At 38.4% G+C, this 17,579-nt stretch overlaps 1 protein-coding gene across 1 annotated transcript; it reads left to right on the top strand.

Annotated features, from left to right (window-relative positions):
* The first annotated feature begins 3,420 nt into the window (after positions 1–3,420).
* On the top strand, positions 3,421–4,347 carry LOC142440283 (olfactory receptor 2T11-like). The gene has a single exon (XM_075542762.1). The coding sequence runs from the start codon at positions 3,421–3,423 to the stop codon at positions 4,345–4,347; it is 927 nt and encodes a 308-aa protein (XP_075398877.1).
* The last annotated feature ends 13,232 nt before the right edge of the window (positions 4,348–17,579 follow it).

Here is a 17,579-nt window from a genome sequence, read left to right as displayed (position 1 = left end):
GCAGTGTAACAATGATGAAACATACAACTTTCAACTAGTTCTTTAGTGCTTCCTCTCCAACCCCACCCCCCACTATCATGATCCTAATTATACCTTATAAATCTGGCTAGACCTGAAGATGTACACTGGTACAGATAGGAACTGGAAACAGGGAATCCAGGACAGATGATCGCTTCAGGACCAGTGGTGAGAATGATGATACTGGGAGGGTAGAGGGAGGGTGAGGTTGAAAGGGGAAATCAATTACAAGGACCTACATATAACCTCCTCCCTGGGGGACGAACAACAGAAAAGTGGGTGAAGGGAGACTTCAGTCAGTGTGAGACATGAAAAAAGATTATAAATTACCAAGAGATCATGAGAGAGGAGTGGGGAGGTAAGGGAAAAATTGAGGAACTGATACCAAGTAGAAAGCAAATTTTTTGAGATTGAGGATGGTAACAAATGTAAAAATGTTCTTGAAACAATAGGTGTATGTATGGATTATTATAAGAGGTGTATGAACCCACAATAAAATGCTTTTTTTAAGTTTCCTCTTTTTCATGCAGAGCAAATGGTAGTTTCAAAATGATGATGTGAGGTTAGCAACCCAGTTCAAAACTGATCATGCCACTGGGGCTCCTATGTTAACCACAAAGGGACAATAGTGTATTAGACTACTGGTGAAAAAAGTCAAGAAAAGGTTTTCATACTAAAAAGTACCAGTGCTGGAAGGGGAATGGATATCAAATTAATGGCTAAAGGGTAGATATATACAATAGCAAGAATAAAGGGGAAGGTAATACAATAAGAGAAAAGTCAGCAATAAAGTGATGGACAGGGACAGGAACTAGGAGAACAAACCTAAGGCAGAAGTGATGCATCCATAAGTTGACACAAGGACAGACACCCAGGCTGAACTGCTCTGGGTGAGACAGTAGGAGAATTTCCATGAATATTTACTGTTTGACAGATTAAATTTCTTCATATGTATTTACATTTGCTACAAATATATCCATGAATATTAGCTCAGGATCATGGTGTCAGAAACAAAGGTCAATTATGATACCATGGTTCACAAATAATTCTGTTTTACATTCTGGGTCTTAAAAGTTAGTGACCAGTCATCTAAGTGAAATGGTGGCCTCTCTATATAGGAATTAAAGAAGATAAAAAGAAAGAAGATATGAAGGAAGGAAGGAAGGAAAGAATGAAAGAAAAGAATGTCCATCACTCATGGAAAAAAATAATACAAAAGACTAAAAAACTAAATGGTGCCCAGCGACCATGACCAACAGTTGTGAAAGGGATCACATTGGTCAGTACTAGATAGAGTGGGATAAGGAATGTGGAACAAAACACAAAGTCATTATAAAAATAAAGAATGGTTTAATGGTCAGATAGAGACTGGTAAAACCTCTAGGCTATAGCCTTTATTCATCCTTCCAGACCAAATCTGAACACACTCCCATGACTCAAATGTCAGGCAAACAATAGACAAGTCTATAAGAGTAACAACACTAATGTGATATGCATACCCTAGAATAATCAATCATTTGAGATCAAGTGGGTGAATTCACTAAGAGCATGTCAGACAAGGGCAAAGAATCAGGAGCAAAGGAGGAATGGAAATAAGAAACACAGGGAAGAAGTGGTATAAGTGTTGTGACAATATGGGGATTATGATCAATGATAAGAAACAAAGTCTGTATGAGTTGTTAAATAGAACATTGATGCTCTGACATCCTTCACAGAATTTTCATATAAAGCTTAAAAATGTTAATTATGTAATATAAACCCCTCAAAGTAACATTCCAAATGAGAGCAAATGCTTTATTTCCATCTCTAATTCACTATAGGTTATTGATGTTTTCACACTCACACACACACACACACACACTGGATCTTAGAACATTACTTTCATAAATCGACACAAAATAAAATATAAGTTTATATATGCCATAATAATGAAAGGGGGTTTGTGAGAACAACCCTGTGCATTTTCATTTCTTTCAAAAGGAAAGATTTCTCTCAAAGGTGAGAGAGAAAAGTGTGGGGAATGAGTGAGGCTCTTCCATGGGGAAAATCATGTTTCTCAAAGGATCCCATGAGAGACGCTGGAAAATGTTATTCAAAGACTTCAGTGGAGAAGGAAAATATAAATATTTATGTTGAAATTCAAATTAATTAAAGTCTAGGGACCACATCCCCACAAGTCATACCCTTTACTCAATTGGCCTGTGGATTTCATATTAATGCCCATCCCATAAATTAGCATTTACCCTCCACTGTTCAGTTGACTGAAGATAGCTTAAATATAATAAACTCTACAAAATCAAGTTAATAATTCATAAAATACACTAGATAGAAACCAGGAGATAAGGACACATCAAGGAGAATTATCTGGACATGAAAATATTATATGGTAACATGTTCATAGAGCAATAACAATATTCTTTTTCATTGGAAATCTCAATTTAACATGTTCATATTTTCCTCATTTCAAAATAGCTCTGTAACAATTAATCAAATGACATATTATTTGCCCTAAAAATAACCATTGTGTTTAATAAGTTAGAAATTCCATGCTTTTAAATAACTATAAATTTTCATCAGTGATAAAGAATTTCACCTCATAAGTTGATCAAATGTAGAAAGAAGGAAATATTTTTTAAATGTGTTTACTACTATAATGTTATCTAAGAAATTATTTTATATGCATGTAGAATAATTCAAAATAAATTTCAATTTTTAAAAATGATTACTGATTAAATTATTTAATTTTAATTCACTGTCATCTTGCCAATTACAACTCAGAACAAAATTATAGGACAGAATAGAATTGTCCCTGTGGTCTGAGACTAACTATTTAGGAGAATATAAAACTTTGAATTTTTCCTTAAAATATATTTCTTCCAGAATATTGATTAAACAACTATGTTGTGGAAGGCAGCATTCCAAATGACCTCTTTGATAATGTAACTGAATAGAGTTTTAAGTCTAACATTAAAGAATTGGTAGATAAATTGTAATGATAAAAGCAAAAAGATTACTTTCATCATTAGAAAGATAAAAGTGCTTTGGGAAAATTAGGAAGAAATGGAATTGTTTTTACTCATATTTATATGGTACTGTTTGGACTCAGCTTTGGAGGTGAGCATTATATTATTATAATTTTGCATATAACAGACCTGAAACTCAGAGAACTTAATGTTCTCAAGACCACACATGCAGTGTGTCTTTCAAGTACAGTGAGTACTTATTGCCCCAGTCTAACTTTAATCGTAGATTTTATAATGAACCACCTTCTGTAACTACTTAGGAAACATATTAGCCTAAGAGACTATGTGGCAACTGATCCAAGAAAAATACACATTGATGAATTTCCATCCCTCACATTCTAATTAGGTTTCCCCAGACTAACACAATACTAACAGAAACATGAGAAGAGGAAATGACACATCAACCACAGACCTCATTTTCCTGGGGCTATTTCCTGATATGGGAGAGATCAGCTTCCTTGTCTACATCATTCTCCTGAGCTACAGCATTGCCCTCTTTGGAAACACCATCTTGATCCTACTCATTTGGGTGGATTTTCGGCTCCACACCCCCATGTACTTTCTTCTCAGCCAGCTTTCTGCCATGGATTTAGTTCTCATCTCCACCACTGTTCCTAAGATGGTCACTGATTTCTGGGAGGACAAGAAAATCATCTCTCAGGTAGGTTGTGGGATACAAATGCTATTTCATATAACCATAGAAGGTTCTGAATGTATCCTCTTGACTCTGATGTCCTACGATCGCTATGTTGCTGTCTGCAACCCACTGAGGTACTCCGTCATTATGACCTCCACAGTCTGCCTGCAGATGGCTGCTATCTCCTGGATGATTGGGTTGCTAAATGCTTTGGTTCATACAGTTTATACCATGCATTTACCAATCTGTGACTCCAGAGAGATTCACCACTTCTTTTGTGAGATTCCAGCTATCCTGAGACTGTCCTGCGAGGACACTTCTGTGTATGAAATGACTTTGTTTGTCACGGGAATAGTGTTCATCCTCATTCCCTTTGGGCTCATTCTGACCTCCTACAGCCTCATTTTCCTGAGTGTCTTTCGTATGAATTCTCAGAAGGGGAAGAAAAAGGCGCTGGCTACCTGCTCCTCCCACCTCACAGTGCTAAGTCTCTATCTAGGTTCAGGTTTCTTTGTCCTTATGGTACCTCCAGCTATGTACACAGAAAGGCAAAGCCAGGTGATTTCTTTGTTCTACAACATTCTCACCCCTATGTTAAACCCCATCATCTACAGTCTGAGGAACAAGGAAGTGTTGGGGGCTCTAAGAAAATTCCTTGCCATCGGATAAATTCCAGAAAAATGACAGAAGACATTGGAGTTGTGACAATGTATTTTATCCCAGTCTTTCTCAACCAGGGGTGGTGAAAATAATAGAGTAATCAGATGCACTTATCACTAGGAAAATTATTCACTCCAAAGTTAAAAAAGAAAAGGTAGCAAACATATAATACTGCTATTTTCAGTGTCACACAAATCTTAGTGTTACTAGAAGATTTAATGTTTCCATTTATAATTGTCTAAGTTATATTATGACTTTCTATTTTTTTAAATTCTTGAATAAATACCTATTTAGGACACATATGATCTTTCAAAACCCTACAACCTATCCAGAGTTAATCATTTTTAAATATTGGCATACATACTTTTAATCAATTTGTGGTTGTATACGCTGATATAATATAGATAATGTAGATAGACTTAGAGGCAGATATAGGCATAGCCACGGAAATATGGTTTTGATTGGGAATGGCAAGGTCAAATACTTCCCCCTCAATGGTTCATTGAAGTTTGTATAAAGACAAACATTATAATCAATACATTGACAACAACCCAAAAAAGATAATAAAGTCTTCACAACTGGTTGAAGATTTGGAGAATCTTCAGATTCTGAAGAATACATGTAGAGTAGAGGCTCAATCAAATCTTGGCAAATCAAAAAATAAGAAATTTTATGAAGTCAAAGAGGCAAGAGGCAATTTACCTGCTTAGTCCCAGGGAAACTGGGGGCTGAAAAACCCTAACCTTACAAGAATTATTTAGATGTAGGGTGAGAACAAGTAAATTATTTGTGATTTTTTCGGGTCCCTAAAAACATGTTCATATCCAATTCTTCCTCACAAACACAGAATGCATGTTTTCTAAATTTGAATCTCTAATTCTACATTTCAGAGTTCAAAACTTCATTACTCTTGTCCTTGCTAATAATTCTATGTAATTATCCTTGTCACAAGTCCATATTCATGAAGGTCCAAGTCAGCTTCCCTATCTGCATGATTAACTATGAAGTGTTAGTAAAGAAGAAGCAGAAATTAAGTAAACACTAATGAACAGAGAAAGAAAAAAATCATCAGGAAGAAAATGCAAATTGGAGAAATTAAGTGAACTTAAATATAAAATAATGTCCTACTAACATACTTGGAGTCATAAAATAATGTCCTCCTCACATAGTTGGAGCCATAATGTCATTGAGTTTATTGAAAACACCCAAGAGGTAGACACCAAGAAGAAGAAAAAATCAAAATACAAGAAATTGCTTTTCAGAGAAAAAATTGATTAAAAGAAATTATGTAGAAACATTTGGAAGATAACTTCAAGAAAATCTTTCATAGAATAGAGCAAGACCACAGATAACAATGAAAAAGAGACAATAATAAAATGGTACATTCATAATGAAATCAATCTAGAGGTCAAATATATGAAAAGAAGAACTTTCAAAAAGTACACACACCACTTAAAATGATATTTTAAGTGACTTAAAATGTATATGGTTATAAAGTTTGTATAACAAAAATGACCATCTTAGCCATTTTTAAGTGTCCTCTGTACTGAAATCGAGTTAATTAACTTGTGTAACCATCACAGCAATTTCTAAAACTTTTTATTATTCAGAACAGAAAATCTATAATCAATCAGCAATAGCTCCTGATTCTCCTCTCCCACCAGTCGTTGGTAATCTCTATTCTAGTTGATAGCTCCATAACTTTGTCTGTTCTCATATATGAGTTCTTGTTAGGAGCCAATGAATAGGTTTCTACTCACAGTGAGCCTATGTACAATCGAAGGACACCTTGCCCAATCCTGTTCCATCATCACAATTGTTCTTGAATTTGACACCATCAATGCAGCCACTTTGTCAATTCATCATGTTGACTCTCTTTTTCTTCATCAATTCCCTGTTACTTTACAATGCATGATGTCCTTTTTCAGAGACTGGTCTCTCTGACAACATGTCCCAAGTACATGAGATGAAGCTTTGCCTTCTTTGCCTCTGAGAAGCAATCTGCCTGGAATTCTTCTAAGACAGATTTCTTTGTTCCATTGGGACACAAATTACATATTATTCTACTCACATATGCCACATTAAGTAGACTGATAAGATTATTTACTTAGTGTAAATATAAGATTATTTACTTAGTGTATATTTACTTAGTATATATTTTACTTAGTATATATTTACTTAGTGTAAATATAAGATTATTTACTTAGTGTAATTTTTTAAGGTTTGGCCATATAAGATCTTATACAAGATTTCATTTTATAGAATATTATATAAATATTCAATTTTACATCTATTCCACATTTTGTCTACCAATTTATCTATTTAGGAGCATGTAGATGTTAACTATTTTAACATTATTGTTAAATATTTTTAAATTAATGGTGTGAACATTGTATACAAGAATATTCTGGAGTATCCATTTTCAATTATTTTGGATGGCTAGGAATAGATTTACAGTGTTAAGTACTAGTTCCATGTTTATCTTACTAAGAAACAGCAAACTGCTTTCCACAATGCTTCATTCATATCCTATTTCCTGTGATGCATGAGGAATCCAATTTTTTACACCTTAATAATGACTGAGTCCATTTTTCTGGAAATTTTTATTCTAGTGGTTGTGAATTGATAGCACATTGTGATTTTGATTTACTTCATTTGATTAATGATGTGTATCTTTTCATATGCTTATTGGTCATTATAATTATTTTTGGTAAAATTTAATGTTCAAATTCTTCTCAATATTTTCCAATGCTTTCTTTTCCTTTTAAAAACCATGTACTTGTACCAAGTATTTTTGAGTTCAACATTCTTCATATATGTAGCCCACTGATAGATCTTATGCTTTATCATGTTGTTCATTTGGCTTGTTTTCAAATATTTCTATCACCCTTAAAGAAATTCAGTATCCACCAAGCATGGAGTCTTCCTTCTCCAACCCTGCTGAACAACAATTAGTAGCCACTAATAAACTTTGATCTGTATGCACTTACCATAATAATTCTGTGATGTATTTCCCTTTAGTTGTTTGGATTTAAGAGTTCTTACATATTCAGGTATTAAGTCCATTAAAGAAATTATTCTCAAATATTTTCCCATTGTAAAGTTGATATTTCCCTTTGGAGACAATGTTCTTTGACAAATAAAATTTTTACTTTTCTAAATCAAATTTAACTATTTTGGTTTTGTGTTTATTGATGATCTTGAAGTAATATTGAAGAATCCATTTAAGAATTGAGTGTCAAAGAGATTGATTTGTACGTTACCTTGGATTAATTTTATGGTTTTGGCCTATTTGGAGTTCAATTTTATATAGAGTGTGATGTATAATTTCACCTTCATTCATTTTTAAAATCATTTTATTGGGGCTCTTACAGATCTTATCACAATCCATACATCCATCCATGGGTCAAGCACATTTGTAAATATGTTGCCATCATCATTTTCTTCCTTTTTTAAAAAAACATTTTATTAGGGACTTATACAACTCTTATCACAATCCATACATACATCAAGGTGTAAAGCACATCTATACATTCTTTGTCCTCATCATTTTCAAAGCATTTGCTCTCCACTTAAGCCCTTTGTATCAGGTCCTCTTTTTTTCTCCCCTCCCTCTCCGCTCCCCCCTCCCTGATGAGCCCTTGATAATTTATAAATTATTATTTTTTCATATCTTGCCCTGTCTGACGTCTCCCTTCACCCCCTTTTCTGTTGTCTGTCCCCCAGGGAGGAGGTCACATGTAGATACTTGTAATTGGTTCCCTCTTTCCAACCCACTCACCCTCTACCCTCCCAGTATCGCTCCTCTCACCCCTGGTCCTGAAGGTATCATCCGTCCTGGATTCCCTGTGCCTCCAACTCCTATCTACACCAGTGTACAACCTCTGCTCTATCCAGACTTGCAAGGTAGAATTCAGATCATGATAGTTGGCGAGGAAGGAAGCATTTAGGAACTGGAGGAAAGCTTTACTCTTCATCGGAGCTACATCGTACCCTGACAGATTCATCTCCTCCCCTAGACCCCTCTGCAAAGGGGATCTCCAGTGGCCAATAAATGCGCCTTGGTTCTCCACTCTGCACTTCCACCTTCATTCACTATGGTAAGATTTTTTTTTCTGATGATGCCTTATATTGGATCCATTCCACACCTCGTGATCACACAGGCTGATGTGCTTCTTTCATGTGGTCTTTGTTGCTTCTGAGCTAGATGGCCGCTTGTTTTCCTTCAAGCCTTTAAGAACCCAGACCCTATCTCTTTTGATAGCCAGGCACCATCATTTTTCTTCACCACATTTGCTTATGCACCCCTTTGTCCTCAGTGATTATATCATGGGTGTGTGTATCCAATGATATGAGTTTTTGTTCTTTGATGCCTGAAAACTGATCCATTCAGAACCACATGATCACACAAGCTGGTGTGTTCTTCCATGTGGGCTTTGTTGCTTCTGAGCTAGGTGGCCACTTGTTTATCTTCAAGCCTTTAAGACCCCAGACGCTATCTCTTTTGATAGCTGGGCACCGTCAGCTTTCTTCACCACATTTACTTGTTCACTCGCTTTGGCTTCAGCAGTTGTATCAGGAGGGTGAGCATCATAGAATGTCAACTTAATAGAAGAAAGTATTCATCATTGAGGGAGTGATTGAGTAGAGGCCCAAAGTTCTTCTGCCACCTTAATACTAAACTTATAAATACAGGCACATAGATCTATTTCCCCATCCTCATATATATATTTGCATATGTACATGTCTTTGTCTAGACCTCCATAAAGGCCCTTTTCCTCCTAGCTCTTTCCTCTATTTCCCCTGACTTTCTTCCTGTCCCACTATTATGCTCCATCCCCACCTGGGTTTCAGCTATCCCTCTTCGTTACCTTACCCTTGATCATTCACTACCAGGCTTGCTACACCCACCTCACCACCAATTTGGATCCCTTGTTGTTCCCTTGTCCCTGGGTTTGTTAACACCACTTCCTTACCCCCAACTCACCCTATCCTATGTCCCGCCGGAACTGTCAGTCCCGTTGTTTTTCCTCCAGGTAGTTCATCCAGCCTATCCTATTTAGACAGACCTGTGGAGATAATAACATGCACAAAAATAAGACAGAGCAAACCCAAGCAACAGTATACAGCAAAACAACAACAACAAACCACTGACAAAGAACAGAACAAAACAGCTCACAAGAGAAAAGCTTGTAGTTAGTTCAGGGATCACTTGCTGGCCCTTAGGAGCGTTTTCCAGTCCAGTCTGTTGGGGCACCACACCCTGGCCCCAAAGTCCACTTTCAGCATTCCCTGGGGACCTGCCACTCCATTCCCTTGCTGTTCCGCTGGACTTCCCTAGTGCTTTGCCTCTATGTGGTGGTATCAGGTCCATCGCAATTCCCACACTGTAGCTCCGGTGCTGTCCCCTGCAGGGCTATGGGTTAGGAAGGGACATTATATCTCATCCTGGGGCTGGCCATGTGGACTTCTCTGTGGACTGGCTGCTATAATTGGGGTCATCATCCTAAGGGCCTGGTGGGCCAGGATGTGCTCCATTCTCTCCAACTCCCCCTTCATCTGCTCCCGTGTGCTCCAATCAGATATGTCCCTCTCCCAGAGCTGCAAATTCAATGTCATTTTTGAAACACATTCTTCTGGGGGGAGGGGCAGGCATCCACTTAATATTTGGTACTAGGTCCAGCCTCCCACACCTCTCCACTGGTTCCCTACTCCACGCCGGAATGTTGCATTCATACCTTGAGGCACTGGGTTGAAGTCTGGCCCCCCTTTCCCTGTGGAGATATAAACAATATCCTCCCCTTGAGTGTGTTAGCACCCTATGCCCCCGCTCCCCTTTTATTCCGTATATTCATCCTTTTTTTATATTTTCCTTTTCCCACCTCCTCCCCAGTTGTCTACCATGTGCATCCCTGGATTTGATCGGGTCTCTGCCATACTACACAGTCCTCACCCCATGAATGTTTGTATACAGTAGCTTTTTCCCTATACCCCTTTTGCATTTTTTTAAAATACTTATCTCAGTGGGCTCATGTTGTACTTATCCTTTTGTGCCTGACTTATTTCGCTTAGCATAATTTCCTCAAGTTCTTCCTATGCCGCTATGAGCTTCATACGTTCATCACTGCTTTTTAGTGATGCGTAGTACTGCATTGTATGCATATGCCACAGTTTTTTAATCCAATCGTCAGTTGGCCATCATCATTTTCTTTTTTTTTTTTTTTAAGTTTTACATCATTCTCAAAACACTTTTTTTTTTCTATTTGAGCCCTTGGTATCAGCTCATTTCGCGCCCCCCCCCTTCACTCATGAACTCTTGATAATGTACAAATTATTATTTTTCTCATGACAAACCAAGCACTGTCTCCCTTCATCCCCTTCTCTGTGTCTATTCCCCTCAGAGGGGGTCATATGTTGTTCATTGGGATTGATTCCCCTTCTCTCCCCCAACCTTCCCCTCTCCTTCCCCTCCTAGTATTGCTACACTTATTATTGGTCCTGAGGGGTTTATCTGTCCTGGATTCCCTGTGTTGTAAGCTCTGATCTGTACCAGTATACGTGCTCTGGTCTGGCCCTATTTGTAAGGTAGAATTGGGGTCATGATAGTGGGTGAGACGAAGCATTAAAGAACTAGAGCAACGTTGTATGTTTCATAGGTGCTACACTACATCCTGACTGGCTCTGCTCTTCCTTGTGACCCCTCTGTGACAGCATTTCCAATTGTCTACAGATGGGTCTGGGTCTCCACTCCACCCTTCTGCTCCACATCAATATGATTTATTGTCTTGGGTCTTTGAGGCCTTAGACCTGATCCCATCAACACCTCATGATCACACAGGCTGGTTTGCATACCAGATAGATAGTGAGGCAATTCCCAATCTGTGGGCCATGACCCCTTTGGGGGTTCAATGACCCTTTCACAAGAGTTGCCTAAGACCATTGGAAAACGCATATTTCTGATGTATTTGGAACTGAGTCATGCCTCCTTTATCTGTCTCCAGGCAGGTCCACCCACGTGCGGATACACCCACATATAATAAGTACCTGGTGTGATGACATCAGCGTACCAGCACCATCACATACACCCATACAAATACATGTATATGGGACAAGGTTGGTGCTATAATGCACTTATGCAGACCAGTCACAAATGTGTAGGGAACAGCTACTGTGTAGAGAGCTGCTACTGTGTTGAAAGCAGTTACTCTGTCTGTTAAAAGCAGCTACTGTGTTGTAAGCAGCAGTATTGGAAGTAAAATGACACTTCATGAATTATAATTACTGGGTAAATGTAAAATCGTGTGCTGTAAAATCATCAACTACTGTAAAAAATCTGTACCATGGGAATTTAATCTGGATCCTGATCGGTCTTTTTATATTCAGCTGTGGTTGATGTGAACACTGCCCTTGTGATATATCAGGTATGTAAAAAACAACAACAACAACACAGAGAATGGTAAATCATAGGAAAATTTAATGAACTACATTGACTGAACTATGCCATGTATCATGTTTTGTATTATTCAAGCTATTGTTATATAGTATTTTCATTAGCAAACCATGCCATGACAATGAATTGTGTAGAGAAGAACATTAAGAAAATAAAATATAGTGAGGATTTTTAAAATTTCTTTTGGGGGCTGGTGGATCTATCACAACACATACATAAATCTATTGTGTCAAGCACACTTGTACAATTGTTGCCATCATCATTCTCAAAACAATTTCTTTCTACTTGAGACCTTTGTATCAGCTCCTTTGCCTCAATAATTAAAGCACTGACTGAGAAACTGCAATGTGTTATTTATGGTGAAGTTTGTGTTAGTCTGGGTATTTTAGAGAAACAAATCCACAGAAACTCATGGATAAGAGAGTCTTATATAAACTTTAGGTGCACATCAAGAAACATCCCAATCAGTGCTGCCAAAACCCACAAATCCAACATTAACCCATACGTCTGACACCAATTCACAAAGTCGTCCTCCATCTCACAAAACACAAGCAATGATGCCGACTGCAGGAGGAAAGCTGAGTCAGTGAATGTGTAAGCATCTCAGCGCTGACAGGAGTCTCCACATGGCAGCTCCAGCACCCAGGGCTGCATCAGGGTAGGTCCATGTGGCTTCTCCTCAGGGATATCTTGCACAAAGTGAGCCTTGTCAGTTGAAGCAGGGAACTGGCTAAGGTAACTTCACCCTGGTCCAACCATCACAAAGCAAGAGACCCGAGAAATTGAGAGGCAAGGCTCACTGAGCCATTTATCTCTCCCCTCTTCAATTACCCCCACATATATTTATTGGCCAAGTTGGCATAATAAACTAATTAACTCAAAGTTCTATCAGCTGAATCTATGAAGTCAAACAAAATAAAAAGCCATTTTGATTTCAAATATCTGAACTTTGCTGGCAAGAATACCAACGATTTTAGAAGCAAAGCTGTTAGACTCAAGAAAGCCAGATTTGACACTGGTGGCAAGTACCACAAACAAACTCTACCAGCCATTGAAGCTTCATATTTGGTGGCACTCAGAATCGCCAGAGCTATGAAACCTCACACTGCTGCTGAGGATTTCTTATCGCCAGTGGCCAAAAACATTGTTCATGCTATGATCAGAGAAGAATTTGTAGGAAATTGAATGAAATTTCCTTATCTAACGACTCTGTCCACTGAAGAATAGATTACATATCTGCTGATGTTCTTGATCAGGTAAACCAGGAAATTGCATCTGCTCCACTTCCCATAGTTAGCCTCCAGCTTGATGAATCCACAGAGGTTGTAAACTGTTCACAGTTACTGGTTTACGTGAGGTATATTAATTACGGAAACTATAAAGATGTTTATTTTTTGCAAACATCTTGAAACAACACTACTGCACGTGATGTGTTTGACACAGTTGATGCATTTCTGAAGGAGCATAAGGGGTAAAGTTCGCTGGGGAAGGTCTGTGCAGCTTGCCCAGATGGCACTCCAGCTATGTGAGGATGCCGATCTGGAGTTCAACATTGGGCACTGAATGAGTCACCAAAAGACCTCAGAACTCGCTGTATCAGTCATCAGCAAATATTAGCAATTAAGACCCTGCCACAAGAAGACCCTGTTACAAGAAGTAATGAAAAGCATCATAAATTCTGTCAATTTTGTAAAGGCAAGCACTTTAAACAGTTGATTGTTTTTGCAACCGTGTAACAAGTGGATGCACCAAATAATGCTCTGCTCTTTCATGCCGAAGTGAGATGGTTGTTGAGAGGAAAAGTTCTAAAGCATGTTTTTGAGCTTTGTGATGAACTCAAAACATTTTTCAATCAGAAAGCAAGAGCGCAGTTCGAAGCACTTTTCAGCGATAAAAATGAACTACAGAAAATAGCTTACTTGGTCGACATCATTGCCATCTTGAATGAGTTAAGTTTATCACTGCAAGGTTCAGTGCAACATACGTTGGTTTTTCTGAAAAAATCGATCATTCCAAATGAAACTTCAGTTTTATCAAAAACATACAACTGGATGAATATAAAATTTATATGTTGCCTACCTTATCTGCTTTCTTTGAGAAACATGACATTGAACCAGAAATTCTTTGAGGAACATGACATTGAACCAAAGATCACGATGATAATTTCTGTGAAAGAACACTTGTACATGCTTGCAAACAAAATTTCATCATTCTTCCAAAATCTACCTGACACCCTGAGTGCACTTGCCAGAAGCCCATTCCCAGCCAAATTTGAAGATTTCCTGAGACAGCACAAGAGGAGCTCATTGAACTTGTTAGCAGCCAGAACTGATTTCTCTACAATGCCATTTACAAATTTCTGGATCAAGTGTTTGCAGTCATATCCTGTACTGTCTGAGACTGTGTTGCACCTTCTGCAATAGCTGAAATAAAAATGGGTGCATAGGTAAATGTGGTGAAAAAAGCTGATGGTGCCTGGCTATTAAACAATATAGTTTCTGGGGTCTCAAAGGCTTGAAGATAAACAAGCAGCTATCTAGCAAAGAAGCAACAAGCCCACATAGAAAAAGGACACCAGCCTGTGTGATCATGAAGTATCAACACGATCAGTTAACTGGCATCAATATATTGATGCAAATGATAGGAGTCAGAGAGGAGACCCAAAGTCCATCTGTAGAAAATTGGACATTCTCTCACAGAAGGGTCACAAGGAAGGAACGAGTCAGCCAGGGTGTAGTATAGCACTGACAAAGCACACAACATTCCTCTAGTTATTTAATGCTTCTTCCCACCCCCACCCATCCTCACTCTCATGACCACAGTTCTACCTTATAAATGATACTTTACAATGGTACATTTAAGAGCTCTTGGCACACAGAATACAGGACAGATAACCCCCTCAGGACCAGTAATGGGAGTAGCGATTCCATGAGGATGGGGCAAGTGGGGTGGGTTAGAAGGGGGAGAAATGGGGAGCCATCTACAATGATTAAAATTTAAACCACCTCTCAGGAGGATGAACAACAGAAACATTGGTGAAAACAGTTGATAGTGTAATATATGAAAATAATACTAATTTATAGTTTATCAGGGGTGAGAGGCATTTTCTTCATGCTTCCAGATTTTTACAGTTTCTGACAAAGAACATTAGAGTTCAAACTTCAAATCCAAAGAGCTTCTTTTTTTGATTTGATCTGTCAACAGCACCATGGCATGTCTCTTCACCTTCTAATATCCTGACTACCTCAAAGAACTGGGTGGGGCTAATCTCTTTGAAGCCTTCCTTCCACATATATCCTAAACCCATCTAAAGACCAAATTAATGGCTTGAAGCAAGTGGACTTACAAGCTTTCTATTTCCATTCTTTCCAATAAACATTTCTATAAATTATTATATCTATAATAAGCAGAAGAAATCGGTATAAACAAAATAGAATCAGATACTAAATTAAATTCTTAAAACAGTCATGTTCAATCCTTATCTAGCTTGTCTAAACTTTTTTTCAGAACTATAACTATATTTATTGTTTTATATCAAATATATAGATATCCACATATTTGACATGAGCATACCAATTAGATATCATATATATAGGTGACTGAGTTTTTGTTCTTTGTTTTATTTTTGTTTTTCATTTTTAACATTCTTTATACCTACTGTGGATGATTTCTGGTGGCACGGTGGATTAAGCATTCAGTTGCTAACTACAAGGTAGGTGGTTCCAATCCTTCAGCTGTCCCAGGGGAGAAAGATGAGGCTGCCTGCTCCCATCAAGATTCACAGTCTCAGAAACTCTAAGGAGCAATTCTATTCTGCCCAATAAGGTCACTGTGAGTCAGAAGCATTTGGATGACAGTGAGTACCATGAGAAAATTATTAATACAATGAGCATCCGAATCAAGATTAAGATACAAAACCATTTCACCAAAACACAACACTCTGAAACTAGCCAGTCTCGTGGCTTTAAATACATCTCCCTATCACATCACCTGCCAAGACCCTTTCTATGAACTCCATGTGTACAACTGTCTACTTGAAATCTGTCCTTAGACGATTATAAGAATCTCCAACTTATATTAAAAACTAAACTCCTTATTTTTTTGACAAGATCCTACATGATCTAACTCTTGAATCTCATCTTGGACGACTATCCCCTTTGCTCACTTTACAAGAACGCACTAATATTTTCCACTCTTTCAATTATTATAAGAGCTGGAAGAGCCCCCAATAAAATGATTTATAAAATAAATAAGGGTTTAATGTATATTTTCACCTAAGGACCTTTGCCACACTATCCACTATTAACAGTTTTTTTTGTTTTTTTTTAATTTTAACAATTTATTGGGGCTCATACAATTCTTTTCACAGTTCATATATATACATACATCAATTGTATAAAGCACATCTGTACAGTCTTTGCCCTAATCATTTTTTTCTCTTTTCTTCTTTTACATTTTATTAGGGACTCATACAACTCTTACCACAATCCATACATATACATACATCAATTGTATAAAGCACATCCATACATTCCCTGCCCCAATCATTCTCAAGGCATTTGCTCTCCACTTAAGCCCCTTGCATCAGGTCCTCTTTTTTTTCCCCTCCTCCCTCCCCATTCCCCCCTCCCTCATATGCCCTTGGTAATTTATACATCGTTGTTTTGTCATATCTTGCCCTATCCGGAGTCTCCCTTCCCCCCTTCTCTGCTGTCCCTCTCCCAGGGAAGAGGTCACATGTGGATCCTTGTAATCAGTTCCCCCTTTCCAACCCACTCACCCTCCACTCTCCCAGCATCGTCCCTCACACCCTTGGTCCTGAAGGTATCATCCACCCTGGATTCCCTGTACCTCCAAGCCTCATATGCACCAGTGTACAGCCTCTGTCCTATCCAGCCCTGCAAGGTAGAATTCGGATCATGGTAGTTGGGGGGAGGAAGCATCCAGGATCCGGGGGAAAGCTGTGTTCTTCATCGATACTACCTCACACCCTAATTAACCCATCTCCTCTCCTAAACCCCTCTATGAGGGGATCTCCATTGGTCGACACTTGGGCCTTGGGTCTCCACTCTGCACTTCCCCCTTCATTTAATATGATATATATATACATATATATACATACATATATACATATACACATATATACACATACATACACATACATACACACACTTATATCTTTTTTTTTTTTGCATGATGCCTTATACCTGATCCCTTGGGCACCTCGTGATCGCACTGGCCGGTGTGCTTCTTCCATGTGGGCTTATTTGCTTCTGAGCTAGATGGCCGCTTGTTCACCTTCAAGCCTTTAAGACCCCAGACACTATCTTTTTTGATAGCCGGGCACCATCAGCTTTCTTCACCACATTTGCTTATGCACCCATTTGTCTTCAGCGATCCTATCATGGAGGTGTGCAGTCAATGATATGATTTTTTGTTCTTTGATGCCTGATAACTGATCCCTTTGGGACCACTCGCTCACTCAGGCTGGTGTGTTCTTCCATGTGGACTTTGTTGCTTCTGAGCTAGATGGCCGCTTGTTTATCTTCAAGCCTTCAAGACCCCAGTCACTATCTCTTTTGATAGCCGGGCACCATCAGCTTTCTTCACCACATTTACTTGTTCACACACTTTGGCTCCAGCCGTTGTGTCGAGAGAGTGAGCATCATAGAGTTCCAATTTAATAAAAGAAGGTATTCATGCATTGAGGGAGTGTTTGAGTAGAGGCCCAAGGTCCTTCCGCCACCTTAATACTTGACCTATAAATATAGACACATAGATCTATTTCCGC

The sequence above is a fragment of the Tenrec ecaudatus genome, chromosome 2 (genome assembly GCF_050624435.1).
Source record: "Tenrec ecaudatus isolate mTenEca1 chromosome 2, mTenEca1.hap1, whole genome shotgun sequence".
Taxonomy (NCBI): Eukaryota; Metazoa; Chordata; class Mammalia; order Afrosoricida; family Tenrecidae; genus Tenrec; species Tenrec ecaudatus.
Note: the sequence above shows the minus strand (reverse complement) of the source record. Positions and strands in the feature narration are given on the sequence as shown.

Coding starts and splice junctions, on each gene's coding strand:
- LOC142440283 (XM_075542762.1), top strand. CDS start 3,421: ATGAGAAGAGGAAATGACACATCAACCACAGACCTCATTTTCCTGGGG.